At 48.5% G+C, this 13,961-nt stretch overlaps 7 protein-coding genes across 7 annotated transcripts; 5 read left to right on the plus strand and 2 right to left on the minus strand.

The window, feature by feature from the left end:
* Positions 1 to 1,471: 1,471 nt before the first annotated feature.
* On the plus strand, positions 1,472 to 2,233 carry N7487_012017 (SDR family NAD(P)-dependent oxidoreductase; the record flags this gene model as incomplete). Its single annotated transcript, XM_056879747.1, has 1 exon — positions 1,472 to 2,233. One exon carries the CDS (start codon positions 1,472 to 1,474, stop codon positions 2,231 to 2,233), a length of 762 nt encoding a protein of 253 aa, XP_056725066.1.
* A 544-nt stretch (positions 2,234 to 2,777) lies between these two features.
* Positions 2,778 to 4,443, plus strand: N7487_012018 (uncharacterized protein; the record flags this gene model as incomplete). The annotated part of the gene is given in 6 exon segments (XM_056879748.1): positions 2,778 to 2,805; positions 2,864 to 3,205; positions 3,223 to 3,479; positions 3,535 to 3,653; positions 3,705 to 4,089; positions 4,156 to 4,443. The coding sequence occupies 6 exon segments, from the start codon at positions 2,778 to 2,780 to the stop codon at positions 4,441 to 4,443; spliced, it is 1,419 nt and encodes a 472-aa protein (XP_056725067.1).
* A 485-nt stretch (positions 4,444 to 4,928) lies between these two features.
* Positions 4,929 to 6,032, plus strand: N7487_012019 (alkene reductase; the record flags this gene model as incomplete). The annotated part of the gene is made up of 1 exon (XM_056879749.1): positions 4,929 to 6,032. One exon carries the CDS (start codon positions 4,929 to 4,931, stop codon positions 6,030 to 6,032), a length of 1,104 nt encoding a protein of 367 aa, XP_056725068.1.
* Positions 6,033 to 6,388: 356 nt separating this feature from the next.
* Positions 6,389 to 7,901, plus strand: N7487_012020 (uncharacterized protein; the record flags this gene model as incomplete). The annotated part of the gene is made up of 2 exons (XM_056879750.1): positions 6,389 to 6,422; positions 6,475 to 7,901. 2 exons carry the CDS (start codon positions 6,389 to 6,391, stop codon positions 7,899 to 7,901), a joined length of 1,461 nt encoding a protein of 486 aa, XP_056725069.1.
* Positions 7,902 to 8,532: 631 nt separating this feature from the next.
* On the minus strand, positions 8,533 to 9,516 carry N7487_012021 (uncharacterized protein; the record flags this gene model as incomplete). Its single annotated transcript, XM_056879751.1, has 1 exon — positions 8,533 to 9,516. One exon carries the CDS (start codon positions 9,514 to 9,516, stop codon positions 8,533 to 8,535), a length of 984 nt encoding a protein of 327 aa, XP_056725070.1.
* A 787-nt stretch (positions 9,517 to 10,303) lies between these two features.
* Positions 10,304 to 11,424, plus strand: N7487_012022 (zinc-binding alcohol dehydrogenase family protein; the record flags this gene model as incomplete). The annotated part of the gene is made up of 3 exons (XM_056879752.1): positions 10,304 to 10,360; positions 10,386 to 10,570; positions 10,635 to 11,424. 3 exons carry the CDS (start codon positions 10,304 to 10,306, stop codon positions 11,422 to 11,424), a joined length of 1,032 nt encoding a protein of 343 aa, XP_056725071.1.
* Positions 11,425 to 12,020: 596 nt separating this feature from the next.
* N7487_012023 (Alpha/beta hydrolase fold-3) lies at positions 12,021 to 13,201 on the minus strand (the record flags this gene model as incomplete). Its single annotated transcript, XM_056879753.1, has 3 exons — positions 12,021 to 12,121; positions 12,182 to 12,881; positions 12,905 to 13,201. 3 exons carry the CDS (start codon positions 13,199 to 13,201, stop codon positions 12,021 to 12,023), a joined length of 1,098 nt encoding a protein of 365 aa, XP_056725072.1.
* Between the last annotated feature and the right edge of the window lie 760 nt (positions 13,202 to 13,961).

A 13,961-nucleotide genomic window follows, 5' to 3' on the forward strand; every position in this document is an offset into this window, starting at 1 on the left:
AGTCCGATATCCACCGGCTTGACAGGACTACATATACTAGCTCTATGGATGTGCCCCTAGAGGACGGCCTTTGAAGGAGCAAATATGCCAGAAACTCTGTTGAGGGAAGAGATAAAGATGATATCCCCGGAAGAAGTTTCACTGCTAGGCTGGTTTAGTATGCTTCATCCAGATATTTGTGCCTCGTGGCTATCTCAGGTGTTGTATGGTCCGTCAATGGTTTCCTCAAGTGCGAATAACAAGCGTCTGCATCAGTCTTCGCGTGATGGGTGGGGTTGATTCAAAACAGGTTGTGTATCACAGAATGACTCGACTGGGCAATGTAAGTTGTGGTTTGAAGTGAGCTAATTGGGATTTAACATCAAAATCTCAGAATTGAGAGCCCTCAGGTCAAACCTACAAACCAAGCTGGTATTTGAGAATTGAGTTTTCAAAGGACCATGATTAATTCTGACTGGAATGAGGGAGAATCCTTAGTCTTTGCAGTTAGCTGGCAGTTGGAAGACCACACACCCACTTTGATCGGTCTAGTTGCTCTGGGTAGGTGGGGCAATTTGTGGCTTCAAAAACATAATTCATGACCAAACAACGAGACTTACTGGTGCTTACTCTTCCAATGTGACGCATCACTCATTCCATTGCATGAGACAGACTGAGTGCTGGATGATGGATGGCATCTTAATACGGCCAATCGGGCGAATAGCGAAGGATTGCGTCGGTGGGACCGCGGTATTTATTTAGTGTGATAAACCTTTCCTTCATATTCGCGGGCTTCAATTATTCGATCGCTACTGGAGTCAGAGCAGTAAACGATACAAAACGATGCCAATACTGGTTAATTTTGAGAAGCTTAAAGGGGTTCGAAGTTCCCAACATGCCTTACTGAATGGGGGCCCAATCTCTGGTGAACATTGGCGAGTCATTGCGCATCTCAGAAGCCCAAACCAGCTTAGCCTAGTGTTTTGGGAGGTAGGGGTGGGACTTAAGGGAAAATCCATTGACATCCGTGCTCATCCAGGGGTATGATTTTGCCCTCTATCGGTTGACTAGGAGCTAAGTTTACTAGGAGAACCCTGGTAGTAATGGTTCAGGCGACGGGAGATAAATTGCAAAGCGACACACTATCGAACCCCGATCGTCCATCCGTGGATGCAATCGGCCCATTCGATCGTGCATCGTGCAGCCACAATATGCACCTACCGAGCTTCCGGTTCGATAAATGGCGGGGCGCTTAGTTATTGTGGAGAACATAACAAAGAATAGATTCAAGCGTTTTCTTTATTGGATTCCTCTAAAAAAGCAAACATTCAAATAGATACTAACCGACCAGTTCATTGAGTCCTGCCAGATCCTTGCTAATCGGCCAACCCCTCATATTGCCCTTCGTGGCCTCGCTCCTCTCTCAGAAATACTTCAATCACAGCTTTCCAAATAATTCTTTCTACATATACCAAGACCCAAACCAACCGTTATGGCACCCCGTTTGTTAAACAAGATATGCCTTATCACCGGTACAGGTGGCAGTATGGGGCGTGCAGCAGCCCTCAAATTTGCCCGAGAAGGAGCCAAAATCGTTGGCTGTGACATCAACGCCGTGAGCGACACCACAACAATCGAAGCCGTACGAGAAATAGGTGGTGAAATGATATCTATGTCCTCATGCGATCTCACGAAACGTGAAAACTGCGAGCAACTTGTGAACCTAGCTATCAAAACGTATGGGCGTATTGATGTACTGTACAACAACGCGGGAATGGCCCACATGAGCTGGCTCGATGACGGCAAGGATGAGGACTGGTACAAAACAATTGACCAGGAGTTAAGCCTTGTCTACCTGTTGACTCGTGTCGCATGGCCACACCTGAAGGAGTCCGGTGCATCCATCATCAATGTTGGATCTGCAAACGGCTGGATTGCGATTCGTCCACTGCCTGGTATCGCCCACACAGCTGCGAAAGCTGGTGTTATTTCTATGACCCGCCAGTTGGCCATGGAAGGGCGTGCGCATGGTATCCGGGCCAATTCAATCTCACCAGGCCTTATTCAGACTTTGCAAACCGCACCTTTGCTTGAGGACGCGGAGTGGGCCTCAGATGTGATGCAAAAGATCATGATTGGACGCATCGGTCAGCCAGAGGAGATTGCCGCTGTGGCTAGCTTCCTTGCTTCAGATGAAAGCTCCTATATTACTGCTGCGGATATTCGGGTCGATGGTGGAATGACAGCCTGGTAGTGAAGTGATGTACATACACGTTTGCCGAGTGGTGATTGAGATGAATGCATATAATATGGTCTCTGTCATTATGTTGGCCGTATCGGTACTTTCTGTGAGTTGGCCTGGAAGGCTTCTCCGCTGTTCGTTGCATCATCCCTATTGGGAAAGATGATTGGAATAAAGCCTATGTGTTATTACGCTGTGTATACCTAGGTAGGCGACTCTGCTTTTTAGTTTCGTGGGGCCTCTTCCAAGGTTTGGTTAGCCGAGCGGGCCGCGATCTCACTGAGAAACCTTATCACCGATATGTTCGTGTCTGTTGCCGGCCTCGGGAGGTCACCTCCCCGGCTGGGCCCGCAGTGCGTCTGATTTGTAATCCAACCACCTGGGGCCCTGCCTAGGTGGAGCTCAGTCATCGACCCTGGACAAGATACTGGCTTAACTAATTCACTGTACGCTTATGAAAGGGATGTGCATATCACAGAATTGCCTTTCTTAAGAATATACACACTTTTTGATCAAAGGCGACGTTTAATTAACCTACAAATACTGTTCTATTTCGATGTCTACACACAACGAGCTCAATACAGGTAGGGCAGGGCTTCAAGGGAGTGGACATGACTCCATTGATTAACCTTGATTTTTCAGGTCCTGAATTCCTTTTTATTCCAATAGAAAACTCAAACAACCGCACAACGAAGCGCCTAGCCCGATCGCATGCCGTAGCGTGCGGCCTCCGGAATAAAAGAAAGCTTCAGCAGAGTTCGGGCCGTAATTTCCATGTTCTATGTCCAGCAAACAATAAGAGCCAATCCGCGAGCAAAGAGAAACAAGATGGAGCTCTTATCGCACCACCAGTCCCCCTTGCTGTAGGCCTCTCCGATCCGCTCCAAATGATGGCCGCAGAGTCCCCGATACTACGGGTATTGCTAAAAGGCAAGCTCCTGGAAACCACCCAATGTCCGACAACGGCTCACAAGATACAGAAAAGTTTCAACAATTTACAGAGCCGGTATTCAGTGTTGCGGATGAACTTGTGCTTCAAAACTTCCGCTCCGTCCTTCGAAAAGGACTAGATGATAACGCTCTTCTGAGCGCCGTCATGCTCACATTTTTATTTACCGTCACAGCAGGTATGACCAGCAGGGAGTGTCTCGAATACCAAAACAAAGCTCTGAGCTCTATCCGTCAAAGAATGAGTTCTCCGGATAAGGCTGCCACGGAGTCTACAATAGGGGCTATTTTGCTACTTGCTGGTATAGAGGTTTGTCCAAGCTTTCCTTCATTTGTGCCATAAAGCTAAAGCTTTTACCATAAAGGCCCAGCTTGGTATGCCACATCAAGTCCAGCTCCATATGGGAGCAATACAACTCATTCTTGATGTATGCCAAAGAAAGCGCGTCTATTTGAGTGACGATATCAAACGTGCGATTTTCTGGTAAGTAACTCAGAGCATTTCCTGACAGCTAAGCCTTATAATGGTCGACAGGTCAGACTTAAACGGTTCGGTCGCGACAGGCTCAAGCCGAGTTGTTGACCACACAACTTTTTCCGAGCTCCAATGGAAGAGGTATACTTCCCATCCGGGCTTTTTTATTCTTCCACCTGGATTTCAAAGCCGCTCTCATTTATTAGGCCAGGATTTTGTTGAGATTCTCAAGGACGTATTTGCATTGCAATGTATTCGGGATACAGAAATCCTCGAGAAAGAGGAGGCAATGCCGATGGCACATATCGACAACCACCAAGCGTCCATCCAGTCGAGGCTAGTGAGCTTGCCAGTTTGCTCGCCTATCTCGGGATGTTGCCACCAAGCGGCGTATTTATGTTCGACTATGCTGCGCTGCAAAATATGGCGGACTTCAACCATCCCCGTAAGTAATCGCGTTGACTCCGTTTACCCCCAGTCACTCATACTGGGTATTGCTAACTCCAGCTAGTCCCACCTTTCATTACAACTGCTCTGCAAGATACAATCAGCGATCAATGATCCAATATGGTATGATTCGCTTGATTTGTTGGCTTGGCTCCTGCACATCGGAGGTGCTTTTGCTCCCGCAGGGTCTATACGTCAGGGCTATGTGCAGCTGTTGCACTTGAACCACAGCAGATTGAGGTGGCTTTATACATCATGGCCAGAACTGCTTCTCATTCTTAAGCAGTTCATATGGTCCGACAACGCATTTTTGTCCCAGGTTAAAGCCTTTTGGGAAGAAAATCCACTCTAGACTAGCCCAAGCGAGAAATTCCTTGACAGCTCCATTTGCTCAACAATTGAGCTTAAGTGGTCAAAGTGTTCAAATGTTGATTTCAAATCATATATAATTAATTTTGGGACTGATGACCGCCTTATTCTATTTGTCATTGGCCAATTATGCCTAGGTGGCGGCGATTACTTCCAGGCTGAAAGGGAGAAACTCTCCGGATGTTGTGCTCCACTAACATCATATTCCAGATGAATGATTGGCCAAATGCCAAACCTCTAACCGCAAATGGTCAAGCTCGTTAGCTTTTCCCTAATAGGAAGTATCTTTTTTCCCTTTCGAGAAGTATCTCTCTACTCTGCTCGTAAAGAGCTTCTAATATTCATCCGACGACTACGGAATGTTTTGATTTGAAAGTCGAGTACAAATACCTCGCCTGCCGTGAACCACTATGGGTCAAATATTCTTAACTCTCCCATTGAAGAATAGCTGCCTGAAGATTCTTGACAATGCCTCAATCACGCCTTTTCAAGCCCCTCAAGATTGGTGACATAGAGGTGAAACATCGCATCGGAATGGCACCACTCACTCGCTTCCGAGCAACCGAAGACCGGGTGCCAACACTTCTCATGAAGGAATACTACAGCCAACGCGCCGCAGTTCCAGGTACCTTGATCATTGCCGAGGGAACATTTATATCAGCAATCTGCGGCGGATTCCCGCACGCACCGGGGCTTTGGCGCGAGGACCAAGTCGCTGCCTGGAAGATCGTCACCGATGAAGTTCATCGCAAGGGATGTTTCATATTCTGTCAACTATTCGCCATGGGCCGTGCGGCGGATGTCGATATAGCTCGGAAAGAAGGCATCGATATCGTAGCGCCCAGTGCTATTCCCAAAGAAGAAGGCGCTGTGGTGCCCAGAGCCATGACTACCGACGAGGTCAAGCAGACAATCCAGGATTTTGTCGCTGCTTCGAAGAACGCCATTCGAGCCGGCTTTGACGGAGTCGAGATTCATGGCGCGAATGGATATTTGCTCGACCAATTCATCCAAGATGTCAGTAACAACCGTGACGATGAATACGGTGGGAATGTGGAGAATAGATCTCGCCTTCTCGACGACGTGATCAAAGCTGTTGCCCATGCCATTGGTCCTGAACGTGTCGGGCTTCGACTGAGCCCTTGGAGTACGTTCCAGGGTATGAGAATGCAGAATCCCATCCCGCAGTTCACGGATGTTATCAGCAAAGCCAGTCAGGCGGACGTTGCGTATCTTCACCTTGTGGAGTCGCGGATTTCTGGTCCCCAAGATTACGACGGCCATGACACTCTGGACTTTGCATACGATATATGGAACGGACCTTTTCTTATTGCTGGCGGGTATACATCGCATGAGGCCCGTAAGTTGGTGGATGAGAAGTATCCGGACAAGAACATCATGGTCGTCTTTGGCCGGCACTTCATTTCCAATCCGGATCTCATATTTAGGATTAAGAAGGGGTTAGAGCTGAATGCGTACAATAGAGACACATTTTATGTCTCTGAGTCGGCAGTGGGTTATTCGGATTACCCATTCAGCAAGGAGTATTTAGCAAACGGGAGAAAGGTTTAGTGTATTTGGGCTAAGTAGCTGGAGTACTTATATGCAATCCAATCAACTGCAAGAGTTTTCATTGCATGGGTTAGGCGCCAAGGGGCCGTAAATACAGAATAAATCACCTTCTGACGAAATTTTGCGATCTCTAGACTTTCTGACCCATGCAGTCTAGATAGTCGTTCAGATATGGAATCTTTTATCTCGCCGCAATACTTTTCCCTCTTGCTTTGAAGGTCTTTCCGGCCCCCAAAATCCGTCGATGTCCCAAAATAGATCAGTAAATATACCCGGAAGATAGTTATGCCGACATATTCCCCTGTATTTTGAAAGCACTTGGTGCTCTTTATGTCGTACATAGTCGCTGTATAGCAATGTCGCACCCCACACAATTCATGAGACTTGCAAGTCAGTGAAATATATTTCTTGAACTATGTCGGTGGCGCTAACTGGAACTTAGGTCCCAATGAACGCCGTACGATTAGTCGCGAAGATGTCGGCTACTACAACGCGCTCGTCATAGCCGCAGTCTATGAGATTGCGAGTGAAAATATAGATATTAATTCTGCCCAGTCATTTATTGCACCTTTGAGACACTGCATCAAGAAGTACCCATACCTAAACGTGGTCGTCAAGGACAAGCATACCGAGAAGCCAGCATACGAAGCGGTTTCTAGTATTGATCTCCACGATCATGTGTCTATAACCCACGACGATGAAGCCAGTAGCAATGACGAGATGGCAAAAATTCAAAATATTCTACCAGCCATACTTGACCGACCATGGCCTGCTGATATCCCACCTTGGCGAATCGTGGTCCTCCCTCTGGCGTCGCCGCAAGACTCCACAGTGACGCGATGCTTTATCGCCTTTGCGTTCTCCCATGCTCTCGGCGACGGCATGGTTGGAGTTGCATTCCATCGCACCTTTCTGGATGCGTGGCGCCAGACTACAGGCGTGGCGGAGAATGCCTCTTTCTTAGTGACTCCGTCAAGCCAAAAACTTCCGGCACCGTTTGACACACCCGAAAGGCTTCCCATATCTTGGAAGTTCCTCCTAGAGCCGTTGATAGCAGTTTACTTGCCAAAGTTTGTGGCCAGACTTCTTGGGATCCGCGCATCTGCCAGCACACTAGATGCCGGTACTTGGGTTGGGTCACCCATGTTCTTTGACCCCGCGGCCACCCTCCAGAGCAGAATAAGACTACTCGAGATCGAGGCTCCGCTGGTCCAAACAGCCTTGCAAACATCAAGAAACCACGGCACCAAGCTCACGGCAACGGTGCATCAGATGATTGTTCGGGCGCTGAGCAGGGCCATTCCTAACCCCGAAGTAACCAATTTTGTCTCGGGGACGCCTGTTGATATGCGAGCGTCTATCGGGACGCCGGGTCTCACATGGGGCCTTTTCGTATCTGGTCATTATGAGGTACATCCACGGGTACCAAATGTGACGGAGCCTGCTTTGTCCGAGGAGATGTGGGCAGCCGCGAGTTCGATGACAAAAAATCTTGCTACATGCGGTGCGAGGCTGCAGGACCAAGCAATTGGCCTCCTGAGATATGCCCCCAGCATCAGGAGTTGGACGTTGAGTAAAATTGGACAGCAGCGGGACTCCTCGTACGAACTGAGTAATCTGCTTGCCTTCGATAACATGGGTGATGGTGCAGATCAAAAGTGCAAGGTTGTCAAGATGGTATTCTCGCAGCCTGGTAATGTCACTAGTGCACCACTTGTTTTCAACATTATCAGTGTCAAAGGGGGTAGTTTGGTGTGCACAGTGAGTTGGCAAGCTGGAGCCTTGGGTGTGCCAGTAGAGGAGGAACTGGCATTGGTTGATGATATATGTTCATCAATTCGCTCTGACTTTGAAGCCTTGGGGAATTGATGTTACAGCTGGCCAACTGTTGGACCTTTTGTTTATATTCTTAGACTCGTATAGGATAAATGATAATAGTTGAAATTTCTGCCCCAGGATGATAGAACCTCTGCTCCTGAGGCTACGGCGACTATGACCGAAATTCTCACCTATGGCACCGTCTCGGGCCATGTGGGAGCTGTGGCAATGGTATTGGGACGGCTCTCTATAGGAATGCTTGCAATTGTCTGTATGGCGCTTTTCATGATGAAATTAACATAGTCTATAATTAGATAGCCTGATGGAGATGATTAGTCTAGGCCATCCATTTTCCACTTGCGGTTTAGCAGACTGAAGTGAACCCATTCCATCGAGATTTGAGGCATCAGAAAAAATGCTTTTATAACTAGCTCAGTACAGCCACATGGATTTATTCACTCCAGCAGATCTTCTACTAAACCTTGAACTGCACCATCCGTAGAAAGATGCCCATGAATAAGCGAAACAATGGCCTCCGAAAATCCACGTATGAACCAGCACTCATGTATTTCAGCCCATTTAACCAGAATAGCCGCCCAGTGGGCGAGCACAATAAGAGCGGCTGGACTTTGAAGTGAAACCATATGATTGAAGTGGTCTGTGGTTCTATTTAACCATGCACTTATACCTTGCCACCCCCTGATAAAACATTGGACTCGTAGACGCTGTTACAGCATTGTACCAATGTTGCAATACCGAGTAGAATAGCTGGCGCATCTTGTTCACCATCTGGTTTCCCGAATATCTCGGCCATGCGATAAGGGAGCAGCTGAAGACGGTTGAGTAGCAGAGTCGGTGCTGCGGTGGCAGCTCGCGGGCTATTCGTAGCCAAAGATGTTTGAAGATCACTGCCCGTACTCTGCTCAAATTTAAAAGAGTTTCCTAGCTGATAAGACGAAAAGTCTCGAACATCAGATAGTAAAGACTGTAGCCAAGATGTGGATGTGGCAGGACCTAGGACATTCTCTTGATTCGCAGCGAATCCAGTCAAGGTCCATCGCGCACAGCTCAAAATGCCCCTTATTTGAATTGCGGCACTTCTCATTTGCCCGAAAGCCTCGGTGGACGCAACGTTTGAACTATTGTGAATCATTTCGTTGAAGCCGACCAAGAATTTGGAACGGAGGATTGTCGCCCGTTCACGATGCTTTTGCTGTGCTGTTTTTTCATCCTTGAGCACAGCTGAATGGTATGCAGAAATGGCCAGCAATCCACACATCAGCCACCGTTGTTGTAGACCCAACGAAACAATATACGTCCCCCAATATTGTGACGCTGTTGGGGAATCCTCGACTCGAGGAAGTGTCAAACACGTTGTAATGATAAAATGATGGAAGTAGGCCAATGTCTCCAGGTCCACCACGGGAGAAAGCTCAGAAAGTGACATCGGTTGTGCTGCTGACGGCACTTCATTCACACCGGAGTTCTGCCTGCCATCCCCACCCCCTTCATCCGAACCCTGTGACTCCGCAGCTCTTGCCATCGAGACCTCGAAATACTTGAGTTTGGTACCACGAAAGAATGTTTGAAGCTTCACTGAGCGCGCGTGAGAAGCAAAATCATCCGGCCCACTAACATTATGGACATCACTCCAGTGGCGTCTCATCCGTTTAGAGCTTGCGCAGAGATGCCCACACCCGGTCATGGTACAGGAGTACCCAGACACTACGGGCAGGGCATGAACCGGTGATGTACTTGGGCTAGGCAGTGAAAGATCACCCGGCTCAACGATGTCGAGTTGATGGATGGTGGACAGTAAACTAAGCCTTTCTTCTCGGTAAATTTTGTGGCGTAGTAAATGGCTCCCCAATGCATTTTTCTGAATGGCGTACTGGCAATCTCGGCAGATTAGCACTTTGTATTTCGAATTATACTCGAGTAGATCTCGTGGACCGAGCCGCATATTAGCTAACAACCCTTTTTCTGGGGTGGAGGCTGGGATAAGCGCTGGAAGATAACGCGGGGCCGAAAGGCCGGATGTACTGCCGTTTACGTATTCAGAGTTCGTCCTTGGGGTTCTATTAATAGAAACATTTCTTGATCGAATTGAATAATTTGTTAATCGGTGAATCGGTGAGGGTCTACATAGAAATGGATCACTAAACAGTTGTTTCCATTGAGTGTATTCAAGTCTATCTGTTCTGTTCGGCATTAAGTCCGAGATCGGAGTTAAGGGTGGAACGGCATATATGATTCTCGATCGGAACGGCATATGCGGTTCTGACATTTTTTATACTTGGTAATATTTACTACTTACTTGCTTTGAAATAATGATGCTAATTTGAAATCACTTCAAATGTGCGAAACTACTTATATTTTGGCATGTTCTGGTCAAATCTGCTTTTTACATCACCTTCATCGCCTTTCTTATAAGACCCAATTCTTCTATTGAAATGTCCACCCCCAAGAACCTAGCTGCATGGCTCATCAAAGCTGGCTCGCCCCTACAGGTGGGAGATGCTCCGCTGCCCACAGCTGGTCCGGGGAGAACTCGTCGTTAAAAACGCCGCAATTGCTATCAACCCACTCGATTGTCATATGCAGGACTCTGGTGTCTTTGTGCAACAATGGCCCGCCATCTTCGGTTGCGATATTGCCGGTGAGGTGTACGAAGTGGGAAATGATGTTGAACGCTTCAAGACAGGAAATCGTGTAATTGGGTATGTTATTTGACAGCATATCGAGATCAAACCATTCTAACATAATTTAACCTCTCTTCAATAGACATGCTATCAATCTGACTAGTGGGCGCCCCCAGGATGGCGCATTTGCTCTTTACACAGTAATTCCTGCAAACAAAGCGGCCATACTCCCCGATGAAATATCCTTTACGGATGGTGTTGTGGTCCCATTTGCATTGGAGGCGGCTGTCTGCGTGCTTTCTCTCAAGGAGCCCGGTGTAGCCATGCCTGGTGTAGCTACACCGGCACTGCGCCTTCCATACCCCTCGCTGCAGGACGTACCATCGTCTGGCAAAACGCTTGTTATATATGGTGGCTCATCCTCTGTTGGCTCCATGACGACCCAGCTTGCCAAAGCGGCCGGACTACACGTCATCGCGATTGCCGGAGCACACAATTTGGAATCCAGCAAGCGATGCGGTGCAGCTCAAGTATTTGATCGGAATGACACTTCACTTCCCGACAAGGTTATCGAAGCAGTTAGAGCGAGTGGTGGCGAGTTCGTTGGAATATTTGATGCTATAGCTACCCCCGAGACTTACGCTCACGACATCACCATTCTTTCTCAGCTGGGTGGAGGACACCTTGCTTGCGTGCACCCGCCTCCTCCTGCTACCGATCTCCCCACTGGTATCAATGCCGGTATGATCTTTGCCGTCAACGATGTTGCGACGCCTGTCTGGGAGAAATATGTTACGCCTGCCTTGAAGTCTGGAAAGCTCCAGTGCTTTCCGCCCCCGCTTGTCGTCGGCAAAGGCTTAGAGCATATACAATCTACGTTAGAAAAATCCAAGGCAGGAGTCAGTGCCACAAAGCTAGTGGTGGAGCTGTAACTAGTGCCCTTTCCCTTCCTAGTCCGCAAATTGCTGTTCTTGGCAGGCTGGGCGAAATATGTCCATATGGTTCCATTGTTCACGAAGGAGCGATTTGACAGTCCTTTCGGCCATATTTATGTTAATTGCTACAAGCATTAGTTTGAAAACTCTGGTCAAGACATAGCAATCCGTATCTGTCCTAAAACAAGTTTCTAAAATTTTGACACGCCCTCAATACCACCCAGTCCACCTTTTCTGACTCCATACGGATGGTCCGAGAACCAACCCTGTGCGAGACCTCGGCCAATGAATTGGAAGAAAGCCGCCGCGAATTTCTTCTCACCAGGGGATGATAGAAAGCAAACCCAACTTCTGAGTTTGATTATGAAAATTATGAAATAGACATTTAATATCTCACCTGTAAACATGCACCTTCTTGATAAACGTTCCATCTTGTCCTCCCGTAGCACCATTGCGGATGACGCTAAGGAAATCTCGCGTGCCACCCAGGGCGCTGTCATCTAGGACGATGAGGTCATAACTAACTTTGGTGTGTTTTTCTCGCTGGTCAAAGTGGATGGTTGCCGCGTATACGCAGGAGGCAGGCACAGGGCCTAAGAAAGAACCTGAGACTTTTTCAACCATTCATGCGCCTCCTCATAAATCCCCTGCGCAACCTCCTCCCTCTTCTTCCTACCAATACCACCCTTCGTCCCTGGCGATGCATGGGTAAAACCATGTGGACAACCCCTCGCCAACGTCCACTTATACCTACCCACCTCAAAGTCCTCCTCCTGCTCAACCCCAATTCTATCCTCTAACCCAGCCAACCCATGAATCATCTGCTGCGCTTCTAACCGGAGCATATCCCACTGGGCGCCAATCATATAAATCCACGGTGGTAGCTCATCACTCCCCGCATACACCGGACTGAGCAATGGGTCCCTCCGATTCTGGCCTACACTCACATACCCCCAGTCCAGCCACCAGGAGGTCTTTTCCAGCGTATCATCCGGACCACCTTTGTACGGTCTCGAATCCAGTTTCTCATTGGGCGGGTGACCAAAATCCACGATGGGGTAGTATATCACCGCTGCTTTGATCAGGCCTTTTAGACCGGGGAATTGCGAGACAGACATCGCGAGGTTGCCGCCTGCGCTGAATCCGCCAATGGCGATGCGCGAGTGGTCAATTGGGAGGGAGTCATCTGCTAGCACGCACTTGGCTACTTCGGCAATGTCAAAGCTGGCTGTTGGGAAGGAGTGGAGCGGTGCCTTGCGGTAGTTGAGGCTGATCACTAACATTCCTGTGCGGTTGGCCCAGGCGCTGCAGAAGGAATCGTCGACGGTGGCATCGCAAAGTGCGAAACCACCGCCGTGGATGTTGAGGTAGAGTGGGAGCAGTTGGCGCTGGGCAGAGTTATAAGAGCGTGGGTAGAAGATGCGGGTTTCTAGGGTTGAGCGGCAGGTGTAGCGCTTGGTGAGGGTTGGTTGGGTACCTGGTTGAGGGGGTTGAAGAGGCGGAGGTAGAGGAAGTAGAGGGCAGCAAGGGATTTGAGCAGCCAGAGTTGGAGGAAACAGTTGAGGCGGTGGGGGAGGGATAGTCGCTCTTTAGGGAGAGGAGGGATGGGGTTTTCCATCGGTATTTTGTCCTTGTCTGGATTCTTCATCATTGTTGGTGATGAAAGGAAGAATCGAGATGCTAGAGGAGCAGGATCAGTCGGGCGAGGGCTGTCATGGATGGATGAATCTGTTGGGATGTAGCGAGGGTGACTAGTACGCGTTTGTGATAACATCGGCCGTACCCGTGGTCTAATCACTCTGTTGGGCTCGAGTTCTTCATTTTATGGACCCTAGCCCTTCTGCCACCGGTCTCGACTCAGCCTCGCGAAAAAGGAAAATAGAATCGTCTCTTACTTCCCCTCCCATTGCATACAGCAGAAATTAATGTGTTGAAAATGAGGTTTGGCCACAAAATTGATGACTTGTCAACCAGATCCGATGGCCAGGTGGGATGTCAGCAATTAGCTCGGCCCCGGGGCGATGCCCACGAGAGTCGTCCCGAACCGTCCAGGCCGAAGTGGGCTGCAACCATGGTCCATCAAAGAACTCTAGACGTTGGTAAAAGAAATGTCTGTGTTGTAAGTCGAATAAATTGACATCGTTGGATTCCAAATTAGAGGCAAGGTCACCGGCTGGATTCCCTTTTCTCCATGCTGTTAGCAGCGACTTGGCGAGTGGGTAGGTAGTACCTAGGTATATGCTAGGCTTCCGTAAAGCCTAACTTTAGGCCTAAGGTCCGGGCTTGTTAGGCCCCCTCCCTTTTGAGCTCTAGGCCTAAGTATAAAAACCGAAGCCCGCTATAGGCTTTGATCTTAGGCTCGAAACCCGACCCTTTTAAGGGGTCGGGTCGGGTTAAGGGGGTTTCGAGCTTTACAGAAGTCTAGTTTATATACTAATACCGGCAATACAATTGAAATTTATTCATGATACGAACTAGTGACCTGACCTTTGTCATCACAAGACATTATTAGTAAGATGGTGACCCGACCTATG

This window comes from Penicillium crustosum (genome assembly GCF_028827405.1).
Source record: "Penicillium crustosum strain IBT 35664 chromosome Unknown utg000005l_segment0_segment0, whole genome shotgun sequence".
NCBI lineage: Eukaryota > Fungi > Ascomycota > Eurotiomycetes > Eurotiales > Aspergillaceae > Penicillium > Penicillium crustosum.